Source organism: Anopheles moucheti, chromosome 2 (assembly GCF_943734755.1).
Source record: "Anopheles moucheti chromosome 2, idAnoMoucSN_F20_07, whole genome shotgun sequence".
Taxonomy (NCBI): Eukaryota; Metazoa; Arthropoda; class Insecta; order Diptera; family Culicidae; genus Anopheles; species Anopheles moucheti.
Genome location: NC_069140.1, coordinates 20328146 through 20345780, shown reverse-complemented (window position 1 = coordinate 20345780; position 17635 = coordinate 20328146). Strand labels below are relative to the sequence as shown.

General features: G+C 48.0%; 1 protein-coding gene across 1 annotated transcript; it reads left to right on the top strand.

Annotated features, from left to right (window-relative positions):
- Positions 1-695: 695 nt before the first annotated feature.
- Positions 696-17283, top strand: LOC128297833 (ankyrin repeat domain-containing protein 12). Its single transcript, XM_053033535.1, has 7 exons — positions 696-1109; positions 8604-8862; positions 9327-9639; positions 9706-12666; positions 14762-15041; positions 16147-16267; positions 16371-17283. The coding sequence occupies exons 1-7, from the start codon at positions 696-698 to the stop codon at positions 16916-16918; spliced, it is 4896 nt and encodes a 1631-aa protein (XP_052889495.1). The 3' UTR covers positions 16919-17283.
- Positions 17284-17635: the final 352 nt, after the last annotated feature.

Here is a 17635-nt window from a genome sequence, read left to right as displayed (position 1 = left end):
ATTCGCGCAGTTGATTGATGGTCTTGTAGGGATTATCGTCGCAACGGTTTTGGGTGACAATTTACAAACCTTGGTGCATTTAAGATTAGCGGCTAATGAATAGTTTTGTAGATAGAAATTGTTACTGAAATATAGTTACTCGTTTAGTTGTTTAAAATAGATGGGAAAAAATGAAAACTTAGAGTAGCCGAGTAGTTGATTAGTTTTAGTTTAAGTTATTTGTGTGATAAATATGTTTAGTTAACAACTGAGTGACACAAAATGGATTAGAAATTATACTGATAATGTTTTAGAAATTTTGTATTCATTTATGTACATTATAGCCGTGTCGGTGTGTCTGTTTTTGTTCGGAAAACTCATTTCCTGTTAAAAGTAAAAGTGGGACCAGAATTGAACGTTTGATTTGCATTTGAACCGTCTTCGCCATCATCGGGTCAGATGTTTTTTTTTTGGTTTACTGAACTTTATAAATCAATAGCTCCCCGCTGCGTGGGCAAGATTTTGGTGTAAAGTGCAATTAGGTAATTATTTCTTCGCTGCTATCTCCCTCAATGAGCATCCTAAATGGATAGAAACGACCCCGGTGTGCGACGAACCGGTGTGTTGCTGAGTGTTTCGCGTCTGTTGTGGCGTCCGGTGGCCGTGTGGAAGAAAATGAAAAGTGCCTTCACCCCGTGCCAGGACCGGGGCGATAAATGGAGCCGCGAAGTGAACCCCGAACCCGCCGGCCGCCAGTGGGTTCGCCTGTGAAGGTGAAGAAGAAAGCTGCCAAGCACACGGTCAAGTTTAAGGACCAGTGTGACGTGCGGGAAGACGTGCTGGTGGTGACGGTCGAGCCCCCGTCCCCGGCCCCCGGCTCGCCCGAACCCTCCCCGCCCAAGACGGCGGTAACCTTTGCGCTTCCGCCGCTTACGCCCCACCGTTCCAAAACCAGCAGCCGCACCGGTGAGCAGGCTGGCGCAGAGACACGAGCGCTTCCGAAGAAGGTGGACACGGCAAGCCAGAAGACAAAACCGGGCGAGCAACGTTTATCCGAAGGATGTACATCGCTAATGTACGCCTGCCAGCAGGGTCTTACCGGTGATATATTGAAGGAGCTGCGACAAAAGGTGAGATTTCGCTTCCTCTTTCTCCATCCTTCCCTTCCGAACCGTCCATGGCGTCTGGTCAGCTCAAGCGTACTTGGAACGACGGGTAGTTGTAGTTGGGTATCATTCGTCACGCTGTTGCGTTTTCTTTGCCATTGATGCGAATGGACAGAGACGCGCGGAGAGTCGTTTAAACTTTCTCCAAAACTGTCAATGATTATCCGGTTTCGTAACGATTGCTCGAAAAGCTCGAACTGACTTTAATGAGCGAAACGCCTATTACATCACTGGCGAACAAAGCAGCGGCCTTACGCAAACGGTACCATCAATCTGGATTCTCTAATCAGTTTTCTAGCCTCGATGCCGTTCGAGTCCGTTCAGATGGAATGACCTTCTGTGGAGAGTAAGTCATGGAAAATCCCATTCAACGATGTTGATAGCACTACCAAAGCAAATGGAAATAATGTGGCGAAATAAATCGAAATCGATGTTGAATGAAAGCCAAGCTTTATTTCTCTACAAAAACGTGGTGCTATTTGTTCGATGAGACATAGGCACCTTCATAAAGGGCATTTGATAACAAAACAAAACTTTATCAATTTATTTCGTTTCTGACGAGGTGAAAATCGCACCCTAATGGAGACGCCCAGTCCTTCATTCGTTTCCAATCTTGTCAACCGGGTGTATCTGTTACTGTTTTATATTGTATTTTTTATAATAGAATTGAACGCTTGTTCCATGAGCAACACCAACGCAACACCATTCACAGCAATGTTAAGAAATATTAAAGTGAATCACTCCCCTTTAGCTTTCACTTGTTAAAAAAAGAACAAAATTGCTAAGAAAAACATCGACAAACAAAGGAAAGAATGCGCCCACCCTCTGTCGCTCCGCTTAGTCCTTCATGCTGACGGATAAATGTGGCTAAATTGTATAAACGAAGCAAAGCAATTGTGTGCCAGTTGTTGGGTAAAAGGGATCAAAATTAAATCAGATATTATTAGATTGGTTTTCCGTTTGCCGTCTTCCATTTCGCACTGGCGCTGAACAGTATTTTCCAATTTTAACTCCAAAAGTTTCGTGCATGACCGTACGCACCCTGTGGTGTCATCTGTCATCTGTGCGGTTTGCGTCAGAGCTGACAGCCAACTGTCGAGAAATTGTATTGTAGTGCTGGCAAACGGTGGCACAACGTTACAATTTGATAGAATACTCATACGCTAAGTGGGATATGGGCGGTTCGGCAAAGGTGCTTCCGAGCGGTGGCTGATAAATTATGAGAATGCGTCACCGTTATTAGATAAGCGGTGTGATTTGTTTGTCGGGACCAAGAATGGATGTATTTTCCTAGGAATTCCTTTCACAAAAATCACTTTTGTACCATTGCCATACATTGTTTGATTGTATTACGTGCTTAAACCGGTCACGAAATCAATTTTAAATGATTTTCCACAAACAAATTACTCATTTGACATTCATGCTATCTAGTAAATTGATTAAGTGCTTCGGAAACTCTTATCTTTTGTTATCGGTAAATCACAAACAGATGCATCACGGATGCCTTTGTGTGTCAATTTATCAGCATCCTCCGAGTTGTAAGTCTCCGAGCAATAGCAAGCAATAGAACATGCCGGCAGATCGAGGATTTATCATTCACTTTTAGCCAAATATCAAACGAACCAACACCTACGGCAATCGGGAGGGAGTGTGGCAACTCAGCATACATTCCATTGGTGCGTGTGTCAACAAATAGAAAGATTACATCAAACATCGTTTACCGTTGCGCTTCCGGTGCTTGTAGCTATTTATCGAAAGGTATCTTATCGTTCAGCGACGCCGTATTGAATCGGAGGAGCGGGAACACACACACACCCACACACAATCTTGTCGATGACTTCTGGTATGTGAACCGTAATCGGGTTCGATCGGTTCTCCACTCGCACACGTCGGTTGGAAAGCCCTCCATCAGGCTTCCTGTAGCGGCATCAACAGCCAAGCAAGCATCCTTATCGCTGCATCTTTGCATCTTGCCAAAGGCCAACCCAGCCAGGATCAAAGTGGAAGCACGCAACCTCCACATACGATGCAAAATGGAAGCTGCAAAACGATACATTCTTCGCATGGCTGCGCTGCCCTTGGGGAGGTAGCAGCACACACAGCAGTTGCAGAGAATTTTATCGATAATCTTTCGCTTTTGTGCTTCAAGCATTACGTGTGCATCGTGTAATGTGGATTGGCACAAAAAAGTGGTACCATTTGTAGCGCTGCTGTGGCTTCCGCGTAGTCTCGAGACGGGTGTGTGTGGTGCTGCACTGGATCATAGTTTAACAGTGCCACCGTAGCACAGCTTCCGATTACGGGGCAACGGGACAATCGTTTTACATGCGTTTAGCCAAACGAACTAAACTCGTTCGCAGTCGTTACAGCCACTTTTGTTAGCGCGGGGAAAATGTTTCGAAGAAGGCAATTGAATCAATCTTGCATGAGCGTGAAGCGAAACGCGTTCATCTATTCGGTCGATAGTTGTCTAACGAAGTGTTTTGATCTGATGCTGCTGCTGCTGCTGCCATTGCAGTTTCACCTAAGACTTGTGGTGTTCCTATTGATTTTATTTATCTATGTTTGCTATGCAATGACATGCAGTGAGCTCTCAGTTTTAAGATGTCTGATAAAGGAAAGATAGAAATAAATTTAAAATGCTTTTCACTGAAATAGTTCGAGTTTCTTCAATATGCCAGCTATAAACGTTGTTTAGTTCTTAGGTTTAAACCACCTTCCCGCGCACAGAATGGCTCATAATTTATGGCTTTGTGATCACACTTGTATTTGTACAGCTCCTTCGAAGACAATCGTCACAAACCGTACCTTAAAGAACTTGTTTCGCACATTACAAAGGTTACTTTCATTTTTTTCCACTTTTTATCAATAACGAAACTCCGAAGGGCAGTGGGTACTCCCACAAACCAAGCGTCCAAGGGTATCGGTGACAAAAAGGGTTGAATGCTGCCGATAAAGCCCCTCCCTACCATCGGGATAAAACAAACACTCTTCCTACCCCCACTGTTCTGGCCCCGAAACGGATGGGCGACCAAGACCCACATGAAATGGACGACTCAGTAGACTATCAAACCGAGAGCTAATAGTCGTAGCTGCTTTGTTACAGCAAATATAGGTGAGTTTGGTTGGTCGGACTGTATTTGTTCAGGGTACACGGAACTCGGAACTCTAAACCAAAGGTTCGTGCACTGTGCGGAAACCGGACCAGCATAGTCAAAGTTAGTTTCGAATAGCGCCCGGAAACCCATTACGTCAATTGGTTTAGGAGCTTGACAAAACAAGGCTTGTTTTGGGTCATTTTCCGACTTCGTCCAAGAAGCTGCCCGTCGACTTTGGAGAGGTTGGGACGGTTGCATAAAGAAAGGAATAGGAGCAATAGGTGAGGGTTTTCAGCATACGAAACGACACGTGTTCATCTCGGAAACGTATTCACGGTCAGCTCCCGATTTGTCCGGGGGAATTGTTTGGGTGTTTTTGGTCTCTAAAACCGTCCCCAATATATGCTGTGCCACATACGATCTTGAGGAAGAGGCTGCTCTAGCTCCACCAACTTCATTTAATCTGAAGCATATACAGCGTTACAGGACACATCGCTAGCTGGCGATTGTTGATCAAGTATGTCAAGTCCTTGGCGCTGCTTGCTGTTTGTTGGTTGAAACCAAGTAGCATTATTATGCTGAAGTTTGTCCAACACTGGACGCTCTGGGTCCACTTCCAAGAATTTTACTTTGCCCTGCAATGAAGGTAAGGCGTTTTCATCGTGTCCATCTCTCAATATCCGTTAAGTACGATCAATGCAAGTGAGTGTAAGTTAGTTCCACAGGGCGTTAGTTTCAGGCGACATTGATGGGATTTTATCTATTTTGGTGTCTCGCAGCAGGTTTGAGCGATTCTAGGAACGGATAACAAGCAGGAAAGTGAAGAATTTTCAATTTTCCTTCCTATTCAACCGTGAAGGGAGAATGAAACAGCGGAAGAAAGGCCCATTTTGCCTCTCGCGCCACTCTGTCGCATTGTTGTTGTGCCTTTCCCCATACAGGCAAACATAATCCGATCGCTTTATTTCAAAGAATTTGATTTACAGCACTATATTATGGGAAGGGGAAATTTTATTGACCAGTTATTATGTGTTTTCCCCCCAATTTTGCTTCAATTTCGCCTCGTATTAGACTATTTTCGCCATGTTTTTCTTTTCCTAATTGATGGTGCAATATTTTTCTGGGCCTGGTTCGATTAAAAGAAATTACGCTCCAGCTATTAATATCCTCTGCATTGTGATGGATACGCGTCCCTGCTCATCATTCAAGCAGGATTTTAAGCCGGGCTTAGACTGGAGACATTCTCCTTTTGTTGGAACGCAGTCAGGATCTCTGGAGTGCGTGCTGCGACATGGGAACAGGAAACCAGGAAACCAGGCAGGCACCAAAAACTCATTTATCCCATGGGACATTATTTTCAAGCATTCGGAAAAAAGTGCTCACTTTTCGGCGGAAGCCAACAAGCCTGTGAAGGTTAAGATTTATTTATGGCCGCCGGCCGGTGTAGGAAATGCGTTGCGTTGGTCGCTCGCTCGCCTATCGTCGCCAGTTCTTATCGCCGGAATGTTGCATGTCCCCGGACCCAGGCGACTCGCATCTAGCGCCCTCGGATGACTTCACCCCAGCGATTGGGCACAATCGACCGGACGTGCCCGAAGGCTGACGGCGAAGAAGACGTATTGAATTATAGGCTGTCCGGTATAATCGGTCTCTTGTTGATGGTAAACAAGGATGAATGACCCAGTTGACAAGGCAATCCCCATTGAGACGAGTTGGTGGCTTGCTTTTGGAAGCCGAATCCGGATTCGGTAATTCCGGGAGTTGGTCGTTCCAATTAGGTGTAACCTTCTTGTCTAGCTGTCTCATTGTTGGGGTTCGGTCAAGTAGCTCAACATGGTTTGTATAAATAGTTTTCCCATTATAAATCAACAGTTGTTTCGTATTCGTCGGTTTTCCACGCTAGGCAGAAAAGGTGTGAGTAAATCAATTTATGTTTGGATTTATTTTTTTCTATTTAACTATTCGAATTAATTATTTCACTGAAAAAGAGATAATATTTTGTATTGTTATACAAATACAGCGGAAAATAAGTTCTCACTCTTGATTTTCCGGAGAAACAAAATAATTTAAATCACACAATTTTTTTCAAATATTATGTATGTCTTCCATTGGGATCTACGGCCTACGGTCTTACGAGATTTTCCGTTCTCCGCATCCCGAACCACTAGATTCTTAATACTCATAGGAAGTGTTTGTGAAAAATCAGTGTTCTTCTTTTTTTTATATTTCAATGCAATAAAATACAATAATACAAAATTAGATAATCTGAAATAATTGCAACAACGTATTCAAATGAGCTAAATGGAACCCAGTGCGAATATTTTTTTTGTTAAAATGTCAACATATAATGACTTACCTACCACTAAATGTCCAACTATAAAGTATTTTCTACCTTTTCGATTGATCGTTGAGCCAGCGGAAGGAATTCCTAGCCATTCGTATCCAAATGCGAAATGTTAAATACCGCTTGAGATGCTAAACAATTCACCGCATCACTCAGCCGCAACCCATTTATTGCTCCATTTAACTTCATTCCGGTCAATCATTTAACATATACATTTTTCCGACAAAGTGCGATACGAACTGCACTGAACAGATGCACAACATATCACTGGCAGAGTGTGCCGCTATGTACCAGCAACTTGCCGAAACGGTGAACCGATTTTCCGCCGTCCGCCATCCCTCAGTTCGTCCCGCCCCAGGTGCAGTTTCAAAGCGCCTCGTGATGAATATGCTAGCGTATGGCGCCGAAAACACCAATCATCCCATTTTCGGGCGTAAAATTCGATTGGCATTGGCATCTAGAGGCTAAAGAGCGAGCACTGCCACTGCCACCCCAGGTGCCGAGTGGGGGGCTGTTTTAGCTGTTCCTTCTCAAATCCATCCATTCCGGGTGAATGGACAAGGGCATGCCGGTGGCATGCAATCGCTCCGGTACAAAAGCGTTCGGGTTTCGGTAGGGCTTCAAGGGAGTTCAAAGGCTCGCGGGATGGAAATGAAGAGCGGGAAAAATGCATCCAGAGCGCATCATCGACGCAGCGCCGAATAGGAAATAATGCACGTCAACTGCAAGCACTTGGCCGTAGCCTTGCATAGTACTGCGCGGTTCGCTCTGGTTGTCGTCAACGGTTCGTTAATAATTCACGGCACTACCGTTTCGTTTCGAGGTATGGAACTGAATTGGCTGCGGAGTGGGAGTTTCCCGCTGTTTTTTTTTTTTTTTTGCGGGGCGGTACTGTTGTCTGCTCGAAAAACGGTGGTTCGTTTGTTGATTCATAGGGACATTTCAATTCGTCGTCGTCGTCGTCGTCGTCGGTGCCATTGACAGAATAACCGCTGAAAGGTTAGCGCTAGACTGATAGACGAAACTGAACGTAGACGATGGTTTTTGAGGTCGAGGACGTTGAATGGCATTACGAGACCGGGTAAAGGAATGCATAAAAGCGCCCATAATACAGCCAGTAACCTTGAATGCAGATCGTATTGCACAATTGCTCAGCAAAGTGTTGGTGACAAATTGTCGATTGTGGGTAGTTTATTCTGTTATTATTCGGGCAATTTCTGTATATTTTTCATTCTTAAATCGTATTCTTATTTTTAAAAATAACTCCTCGTATTCTACCAGTCTCACACAAGCCAAATTTCAAAGTGACCGTTAGGAAGCCCAACAACACCCTTTTTTGAACGGATTCGGTCCAATGTCAGATTTGTTGTGCCATGTCTTTGCTGTGTTTACACTTGGCACCTCGGTTTTGTGTCGGATTGTACCACCAAACAAGCGGCAATCGGTGGCATTGGTTCAAATGGTAGCATGCACACCCTAGCAACCGTTGCCTGGAAGCACAACACTACCACCCGAACACTGGCGCTAGTGGTTGCCTCTAGCCGCAGTTGTTGTTTTGTCCTCAGCCTCAGTGTAACAAACGTTCGCCTGCCCCGAAAGAACCGGTGTGTGTGCCGATGGGATTGGGTTATGTTGGTTATTCGCATCGAGCACAGCCAATGTCACTTCGGTGATACCGGGAAGTAAACACAGCACAGACCCTCCAGTCGGGATGGAGAATCGCCAGGCATCATCATAAGCTCACTGTTTCGTGCAAGTTAATAGTTAGTTCGTGCATACGGCCACGGCATAAATTGTGTTTGATTATCAGCATTTCTCGCAGTGCCAAAATATAGTTAACCGTGTCCGGTTTCCGGTTTACCGGTTTGATCGCTCTTGTGTCGCACGGTTTGGTCCTGCTTCATGTGCATTCTAGCGAAGTTAGGATCTAAAACAAGCTTCTTTTTCCAATAATACACCGCGATAGTGGCCAAGTGTGTTTGACAACAGCTTCGTTTCACTCTTCCCATTTTTCAGCCCAGTGCCGTACATCGACGGGATCGGAGCAACAAAAGTGCCTTACACTACTGTAGCAGCGCGCAGGATATTGCTGCGGCTGCCAGCGTCGCCATGGTAGCACCGGAGCTGATCGAGTCAGCGGACGAGGATGGGTTCACGCCGCTGCACCTAGCGGTGATACAGGGAAATCTACAACTGGTCAATCTACTGCTTGCCAACGGGGCTGATGTAAATGCGCTCGACAACGAGGGACATTCGGTCGTGCACTGGGCCACCGGTACGTGCTTTGATTGATGTGTTTTTCGGTTAAATTATTGTGAAACTTAAGCGTGGATACATTATGTTTGAGGTTGTGTGTTACGACCAGGCTATCAAATTGATATCCCGCATGGTAACCGAAACCCGCGATGGTGAGCTAGATACATCAAATGTTTTGCAAAAGTTATTTTAGACACATTTGGCCAAAAAACCGACGGAAATCGTGTACCAAATTACAGCTGACGTTTAAACCTCGAAAAGGCTAATAATTCATACCTTCGTAAACAACCACCGCACTGAGTAACGCAAAACGCATATTTAATCGATATTCGCGCGCTCCGTTGCTACTGGTGTTAGTGACGCGGGGCCACGCTACCAGCGCTACATTTGCTTACGGCATTATTTACAGTGGAAATGGTTCCGTTCCGTTCCGTTCCGTTTCGCATTGTTTTTTTTTTTTCCTCTACCCATCTCAATTCACAGTGTGCGGCGAGGTGGAAGCACTGCGGGCAGTATTGGCGGCCGGTGCGGATGTGTCCACGCCGGACATAAACGGTGGCAGCCCGCTGCATTATGCGGCCCAGATGTGCGGTGCAAACTACGAGGGCAAAACGGCCCGTGCCTCGGCAAAGCTGGCGCTCGAGATACTCAATACGCTCCTGAACCATCCTGATACTTCGGTCGAAGTAGAGGATAAGGATGGCCGACAACCGTTGCTGTGGGCCGCATCCGCCGGTTCGGCCAAGGCTGTGCTGGCTTTGATTAAAGCTGGGGCTCACGTCGAAAGTGCCGATAAGTAAGTGGGTGCACCCGTCCAGTCGTGTCCATATCTCACCCGTACACCCTTTTCTTTCCATTGCAGAGACGGATTGACCGCGTTACATTGCGCCGCATCGCGGGGACATACCGAGTGTATCGATACGCTCATTAACCTCTGCGGAGCACACACCGATCAGATCGACTCGAACGGTTGCACGGCGCTGCATTATGCGGTGACGCTCGGGCATGCGGATGCGACCTCGCTGCTGCTCAAGCTGGATGCCGATCCGAACCGACAGGACCGGAAGGGCCGTACGCCGGCCCACTGTGGCTGTGCGAAGGGCCAGATGGAAACGGTGAAGATACTGCACACCAAGAAGGGTAACCTGTGGCTGAGGAATGCGAAGGGCGACCTGCCGGTGCACGATGCGGCATCGTCCGGACGGCGCCAGCTCGTCCAGTGGTTGATCCAGATGAAGCCGAAGCACATCAACACGACCAGCAACGACGGACGGACGCTGCTGCACATTGCCGCCGGGCACGACAATGTGGACATGTGTAAGCTGCTGCTGGAGCTCGGTGCGGACATCAATTTGCTGTACCGACCGTCCTCCAAAGGGGCACCCCTGACGCCGCTGGACTATGCGCTGGTTAAGGGCTATCGGTCGACTGCCAAGTACCTTCAAATGCAGGGTGGATTGCCGGCCAACAAGCTGCGACTGTCCGGGCGGCAGCAAAAGATCCTGCCGGACATTGATCGGGTGGAGCCGCTCAAGCTGACGGAGAAGGAGGAGCTGATCGATCTGAAAACATCCAAACGCTATATCGTCTATCTCAACTCCAACTCCGAGAGTGAATCGCAGGAGGATCGTACCCATCGGAAGAGTCGTCACAAGCGAAAAGGAAGCCACCGGGGCCGTCGCACCAGCAGTTGCAGCGACACGGTGTATCTGTACCGCGATGGGTCGAACGATATTAGTCGATCGCGCAGCAATGCCGAGCTGCATCGGAGCGAACAGCGATCGACAAAGCACCGGCGAAGCAGCAGCTCATCGTCCGCCAGCACCAGCGGCTCGTCCACCGACAGTTGCTGCAAACATGTACGAAGAAAGCACAAATGCTACAAAAAGTGCACTTCCAAACGGTCGCACTCGCGCGACCGCCACAAGGACCGCGAGCGGGAGGAATCGCACGACCCAAAGCAGCAGGACGCGATGAAGGAGTACGAGTTCAAGTATGCCGAGAAGAAGGACGCTGGACCGCGAAAGCCGGGCGAACGGTGTGGGAAAATCATCTTGAAGCAGGTGCACAGTGGCTCCTCCGAGAATGATTCCCCGTCGAACGTGGGTGGCCGCGGAGCTCCATTAAAGTTCGCCACGGAACGAACCGGGCGTGAAACGCATCTCGGATTGCCGGCCGGGTTGCAGTATGGCGGGTTTGATGCTTCCGGTGGGTTGGGTGATTTTTTAGACGAGCAAACGTCCCCGCGGACGCCACCCCGCGCGGAGTTCAACATTCGGAAGGAGTCGGACGCGAAGAGCGAGGGCAAATCGTCCGATTCCAGCACGACGAAGAAAAAAAAGCTCAAAGGCACGGGCAAAAAGACGAAGCTGGCAAAGTCGGCAAAAAAGTCGGACTCACCAAGCGAGGAAGAACCGTCCAAGCCCGCCAGCGCGACGGAGGTTGTGACGGAAGCGCTGGTACATCAACCACCGGAATCGATGTCTAAATCGACGGAAGACGACGGTGCGGCTACGGATGCGACGTACACGATCGATCAGCGAACGCGGTCGGATGTGGAGGGTCTCAGCGAGACGGAGGATCGCACCGGGAAAGGCGCACCCCGGGTGACGAGCAAACCGGTGACGGAAACTATCGAAGAGGTGCGGGACGAGCATGCGGTCGAGCTGGTGCAGCAGCAGACGACCGCATCCCGGGTAGAGGTACGAAAGGATCGCTCGAAGTTAAAGTCCGCCAAGAGTGAGAGCAAAAGTCGCTCCAAGTCCGAATCGTCCGATAAGGAATCGGCAAAAGGGCAACAAAAACCGGCGCCCCCTTTAGAGGAACCGCCGGCACCACCACCATCGCCTCCACTGGCTAAAGAGAAAACACCGGAACCGGAGCCACCCGTATCAATACCGCCCAAGCCTGAAGCAATCCCCGTTCCGGAACCGCAACCGGAGCACCAGCCAGCATCACTGCCAGAATTGACGGAGCCGGACAGAAGCGAACCGACGGTGGAATCGCAGACACTGCAGGAATTGGAAGTGGACCGTGGTGGAGGGACGGGCATGGGTGACGATGAGTCTTTAATAGCAGAGGAATCGCTACCGCCCCTAGTAGAACCGGAAGAACCGGTGCAGCTGGAGACTAAACCGGTCCCGGCACCGGTTGAAGAGGAGAAATCCACGCCAGAGGAGTCGGCCGAAAGCTCACCTTCCAAATCAAGCGAAGAGACCGAATCTCCATCGGTTGTGGAGGAAGTGGTCGAGAAAGCGGCACCCGAACCACCGATAGTGGTGGAAGAGATACTGCCCGTGGTGGAAAAACCGAAACCACAAGAACCTCCAAAGGAGCGACCGAAGCTGCGCCGTTCGATGGAATCGAAAATGGAGAGCGTTGAGGAGGACACCAAAATGGCACCACCGGCACCGGAGGAACCGATGAAAGATGGCAAGGATACGGCTGCGCCGCCGCCGCCGCTGCTGGACCAGGAGAAGGTTGATCAAACGCGAGGCTTTTACGTGAGTCTCGACGGTACGGAGGATGACGAAAAGAAGAAGAAGAAAATCAAAAAGAAGCCCCGTCTGAAGGAGGACGAACAGCAGGAGCAGCAAAGCAGCAAGGATCAAGATTCGGGGTTCGAGCCGAGCCCGCAGGCAGTACGTAGCAAGCCGACCATCTTCGAGCGTCCAACGCACACGGCCACCCTACCGCGACGGTCGGCCTTCACGATGGTGGAAGAGCGGGCGGTCAGTTCGCGTCCCGAGGGTCGTAAGCCGGGCGACAAGAACGCAGTTAACATGACGACCGTCCAGCAGTCGATTCATCGCAACATCCGAAGGTAGGCAAAAATGAACTTTTTCTTTAGCCCTTAGTCGTGTAGTATACAAACACACAGCGAAACACACGAACACATGGTCTAAAAGCCTTTTTCTAGTAGTGTCTGTTCCCTCCGCTAGAGGTCGGCCACCCTCACTTAGACATCATCTCACTCGATACCATCCTTCGGTTTCCTTTTCCTATCTTTGAGCGTGGTGTGCTTGAGTCTGTGTGTGATTGTTGGTGTGGAATTGTGCCTGTTTGCTGTGTGTCTGCACGTGTCCTACCTTCCAATCCTTCCTCGCCCTCCCTACCGTGTTCCTAGCATTCCAGTAACTAGTGTTGTTTTGCCACCTTACTAAGAGACCTAACGCTGAAGCCGAACCCCTCCACCGTATTATTGTTTCAGATAAAAGTAAAAAAAAAAATCAAGAAGAGTTGTTTGGAGTGTGTCACACATAACACAAAACAAGAACAAACAGAGACAAAAGAGAGATAGAATGCTATTTGCTAACACTAGACCTGTACACAGAAAACAGAATACAGTACTCAAATCATCCGGCAGGCGTTGTGCTCTGCTTTCGTAAGTTCACTTGCTTTTCCTGTGCTTAAAAAGAACCAACCAACTACGAGAAGAAGCAGCGTCGAAGCATCGAACGCGTTCATCCATATGAAGAGCAGGGGAAACACAAACATCAAGCAAAAGTGGGGCTAATCTTCAAAAACAGGCTCATCTCGAGATTTTTACTACAAGAATTACCCAGCAAGAAATCCCATTACCCTGACGCTCCAAGGCAAAGCGATAGCAGTGCTCTAAATACCGGGTTTTTGTAGATTTGATACAAAACCCAACAAGTAGTATCCGTAGTGAGCAACAGTTTGTGTAGTTGTAATTGATGCGTATTCGAGTGATAGCCAATGACCACCGAGTTCCCTAACAGTCGTATACTAGCTGTAAGTGTTTGACAGGAGTGATGGTGTCACGTTTGGTAGACAACTTCCCTAGAAAGTTTAGTGAGCAATGCAAGAACCAGGTTCTTCATATAGTGTGCCCAGTACGTGTGTTTGTGTGTGTGTGTTTTTTCTAAGTGTTTTGCAACTGTGTATTAGGGAGCTAGATATGTAATTTGGGTAGGAAAATGTAGCCAAATTTGAATAACCCACCGATGTTGCATCTTCCACCGACAGGGTAGAGTAGTGTTGTTAATCGTGTGCTAAAGTTTTAGTGTTTGAATCCCCCAATACGCACACAGAGCGGACGTGAATGATTGTTAGGGAAGATAGGTTAACCATTTTAGGGCAAGTCATGGATTTGAGCAAATCAGCAACGATTCCCACCATATCATCCTATACGCAACATGTATCCTATGTATCGATAACATGAATCCTTCGGAGTGCATTCATTGTCATTTGTATGTATTTTTGATGTTCGCTATGCTAATAACGTTTACCGTATATCCGTTTCCTGGCCTGTGTTAGTGTAGGTCTATTGCTTCATTTCACAAGTCAACAACTCTTGAAAGTCATCACTATCTAAAGCTAAGCTCTGAAACCCCTGCAGAAGCTGTATGCATACGGCACTGTATGTATATGGGATTGCCTACTTTTAGGCGTATTAATGTAAGGTGTTAGTGTAGGTCTATTGCTTCACTTAAACTCTTGACAGTCATCAGTCTATCTAGAGTATACATACGGCACTGCATGTACATGGGATTGCCTACTTTTAGGCGTATTACACTGAAAGGACCCATAGTCGATCAATCATTTGCTCACATCTGTGCCCTTGTCAGAAGAATATTCAATCAATGTTTAGTTTTTAATTGTTTCTCCATTTTGAACACATGGTTGGGTTTAAAATAAACCATTCGATTTAAGATAATATTGAAATATGATCAAAAGCTAGCAACCGAAAGGGCATGAGAGAGCTAATGAACAACCAACGATACACCGCTCCGTCGTGAACGACAGAACTACTGCCATTAGACAATGAAAACTTGCGCGTGCAAACAGAAGAATTACACAACAAAAAAACCCACCACCCCCCTCAAAGCTTAACAATCAATTGAACCCTACAAAACAACCTATCAATCGCCATCACTGCCCGCTCTTATTCCCAGATATTATATGGAAAGAAAAATTTTCCAACACTTGTTAGAACTGAAAAGTTTGCAAATACGGTCGACGAAAGTGAACGAGTCGGTGCTGGTGAAGCGGGCCGTCGACGATTACCACAAGTCCACGATCGAGCTCGGGTACGAGACGGGCAGCACGCTCAAGCGCTACCCGTACACGGAGTACTCGTTCCGGAACTTTGAGCTGTTCCTGTACGACACGCTCAAGAGCCTGCAGAAGAAGGAGACGTACAACTTCCAGAACATCTCGGAGGTGTACGATGAGGTGAGTGGGAGCTTAATATAGTAGGCAGCCTTAACGGCTGTTCCCGATCGATTAACCACAAACTTATTTCGGGTTCATTTAACGACGAATTTGAAGTGATTGAAAATAGCGCCCAGTGCAACGTTGCACAACGACTTCAAACGATACAAACTGTTTGATAATTTTTGCTTCGGTTATTGTTTTGTTTCCGTGCTGCTTTTTTGTTCCATCACAAAGATGAGCATATTTCTGCATGGTGCAGAGTTGCCGCAAGGGGACTTCATTAGTCATAGCTTTTTCGCACGGGTGCCCCCGTTCGTCGTCGCCGGACTGCTCGACTCGTTGATGTCGGCTGCTGACGAGATTTATTCATAAGTCCTTCGTTGCTGTCGCCGTAATTACATCGTAACGTTGGCTGAGATTCGTCCACTTTCCAGTGCCGAGCGACAACTAATCCGGTCCGGGTTCGGGTTCGGTGTTGTTGGCGGTTGTCGCGCACCGCGCTTTGCCATCCCGTCCTTTTGCTTTTGCTCTACCATCGTCAATTGTCACGGACGTTTGTACTTTGCACCGTTGTCGAGATCGTAAAGGTTTGTCTGAGTGTGTTTTTTTTTGTGGGTTGCTGTTTTGGTTCGGTTGTAGTGTAGTGGAAATGGCATAATGATCTCACAGCCGGGGAATGGTGCACTTTTATAGGATGAAGAGCAAATAGAACCGATACGCCAGCCACCGATCGTAAAACGACAGACGTGAAATGGGAAAGGGAGAAAGCGAGCGAGAATAGAAGGCACGTCAGAGACATAAATTGGTTGCCCACGATAACCTTCTGTATCATATTGCGAGGGTCTGTTATCGCGTTCCCCACTAGCAGGGACGGGTTTCTTTGACGTCGGTGTGTACATTTCAACCGGACTGTCATAGTGAAGCGTTTTCACTTAGGTGATGAACAGTTTAATATTTCAAATAGCAATCACGAGACGATTGCTGGCGGTCCGACGTGATTCGTCGCCCAAAGTCAAAGTACGCGGGAGTGCGGGATAAATTCGTTAACAAAAATCTTCATGTCGTTTGCGCGCTGACAGTGGCTTTGGTTTGCTCCATTTTTCCACCCCTTCTTTTTTCGCAGGCCGAACGGAGGCTCAGTCCGGATGTGAGTCGGTACGAGCGGGCCCTAAACTGCACTACCAAAACACACCGATGTCTTCATGCAACCCACGCCTACACGGGAATCCCATGCGCTGCGTACAGTAAGTAAACGCTTTGGTCCACCACGGGGACCGAGAAACCTGCCCTCGGGCCCGTTGCGATCTAATTGTGCATTCCTTCTCCGTCTCGCGAACCACGCACCAGTACCGATGATGAACCATCACACGATACCGAAGCTTGGCTTTGGACCGTACAAATCGAGCACGTCCGGGGTGGGCAGCTTTTTCTTGCCGAAAATCCTTACGCACCCGACGGACCGCAGCTGCACCGGTGGGAAGGTCGCGCTGGAGTTGACGCATGGTAACAGCAAGCAGGTCATTACACTGCCATCGGAGAAGCTCGATAGCAATAAGCGATACTATGTTACGTTCACGCTAAATCCGGACTCCACCACTGACGGTGATCCTCATCTATCCACAGGCGATCCACCCGAACGAGCAGCACAACCGCAACAGCAACAGCAGCAGCCCCACGAGCAACCATCAGATACTGATGCCCAAGATAACGCTCTGCCCCAACGACGGCAGCAACATCAGCCACAGCAGCAGCACCACCAGCAGCAACAACAACACCATCCTTCAGCCACGGAACACCAACGGTCACCGTCTGTTGGGCCTCAATCGCAGTCCCGTGCCCTTCCCACAGTAGAGGAGCACCGGGCGGGTGCCGGTCCCAAGGGAACTCCTGCATAGCACCGACATTGCGGTACACGCTCCACGGGTCTAGCGCCCGGTTGGGTCGTCGGGTTCTTTTCACTCCGGTGCTCAATGTTACCGGGCGGCAATGAGATTGTAATAGTAGCACGGTTGCTTCACCCGGCTTGCGGGTAGGCTGGTGTGTTTTGCTGTAAATATAGAGACCCTCGGTCTGGTGTTGGGCAATTGGAATGGGCATCCGGAGACGGGGTGTGGGAACCAAAAAAAAAAACCAGATGAAAGAGGTTCGAGCCATTGGGAAGGCCATGGAAGGGGCCTATGTGTTATGAAAGTGTTGTAACGTTCGCTTAAGTACCTTCGATAAGAAGCAAAAATAAGAGAAACAAAGAATCAAACCAAATTCATTCAACTTCAACCCTTTGACTTGTGTGTTTTATTCTGTTGTTTTTTGGGAAAGCCTTGGGTTAATATGTGTATGCGTGTGGGTGTGTATGTGTATGTGTGTACTTTGGTACTACTGAGAAAATGGACGGAATGGTCGGAACCATTGGTTGATTCGCTTGGTTTGTTTGTTCGTAGACGGTTTCGTTTTTTTCGCTAAGGTCGTTCGAAATGATCCTCACCTTGACCTCTGCGTTTTTCCTCGGGGTCAAACTGTTCCCCATGTCCTTGACGTTCGTATGCGTGCTAAGGGTTGAAGGTCAGTGTGGGACCCATATTTTGGGGTCTTCATCTAACCGGGAAGCCTACACG

What these genes read in the sequence shown, in the direction of transcription:
- LOC128297833 (XM_053033535.1), top strand. Translation starts at nt 696, where the DNA reads ATGGAGCCGCGAAGTGAACCCCGAACCCGCCGGCCGCCAGTGGGTTCG. An exon ending in TGAAGGAGCTGCGACAAAAG is followed by an intron (nt 1,110 to 8,603) that starts GTGAGATTTCGC and finishes CCCATTTTTCAG; the next exon opens with CCCAGTGCCGTACATCGACG. An exon ending in AATCCCATGCGCTGCGTACA is followed by an intron (nt 16,268 to 16,370) that starts GTAAGTAAACGC and finishes ACCACGCACCAG; the next exon opens with TACCGATGATGAACCATCAC.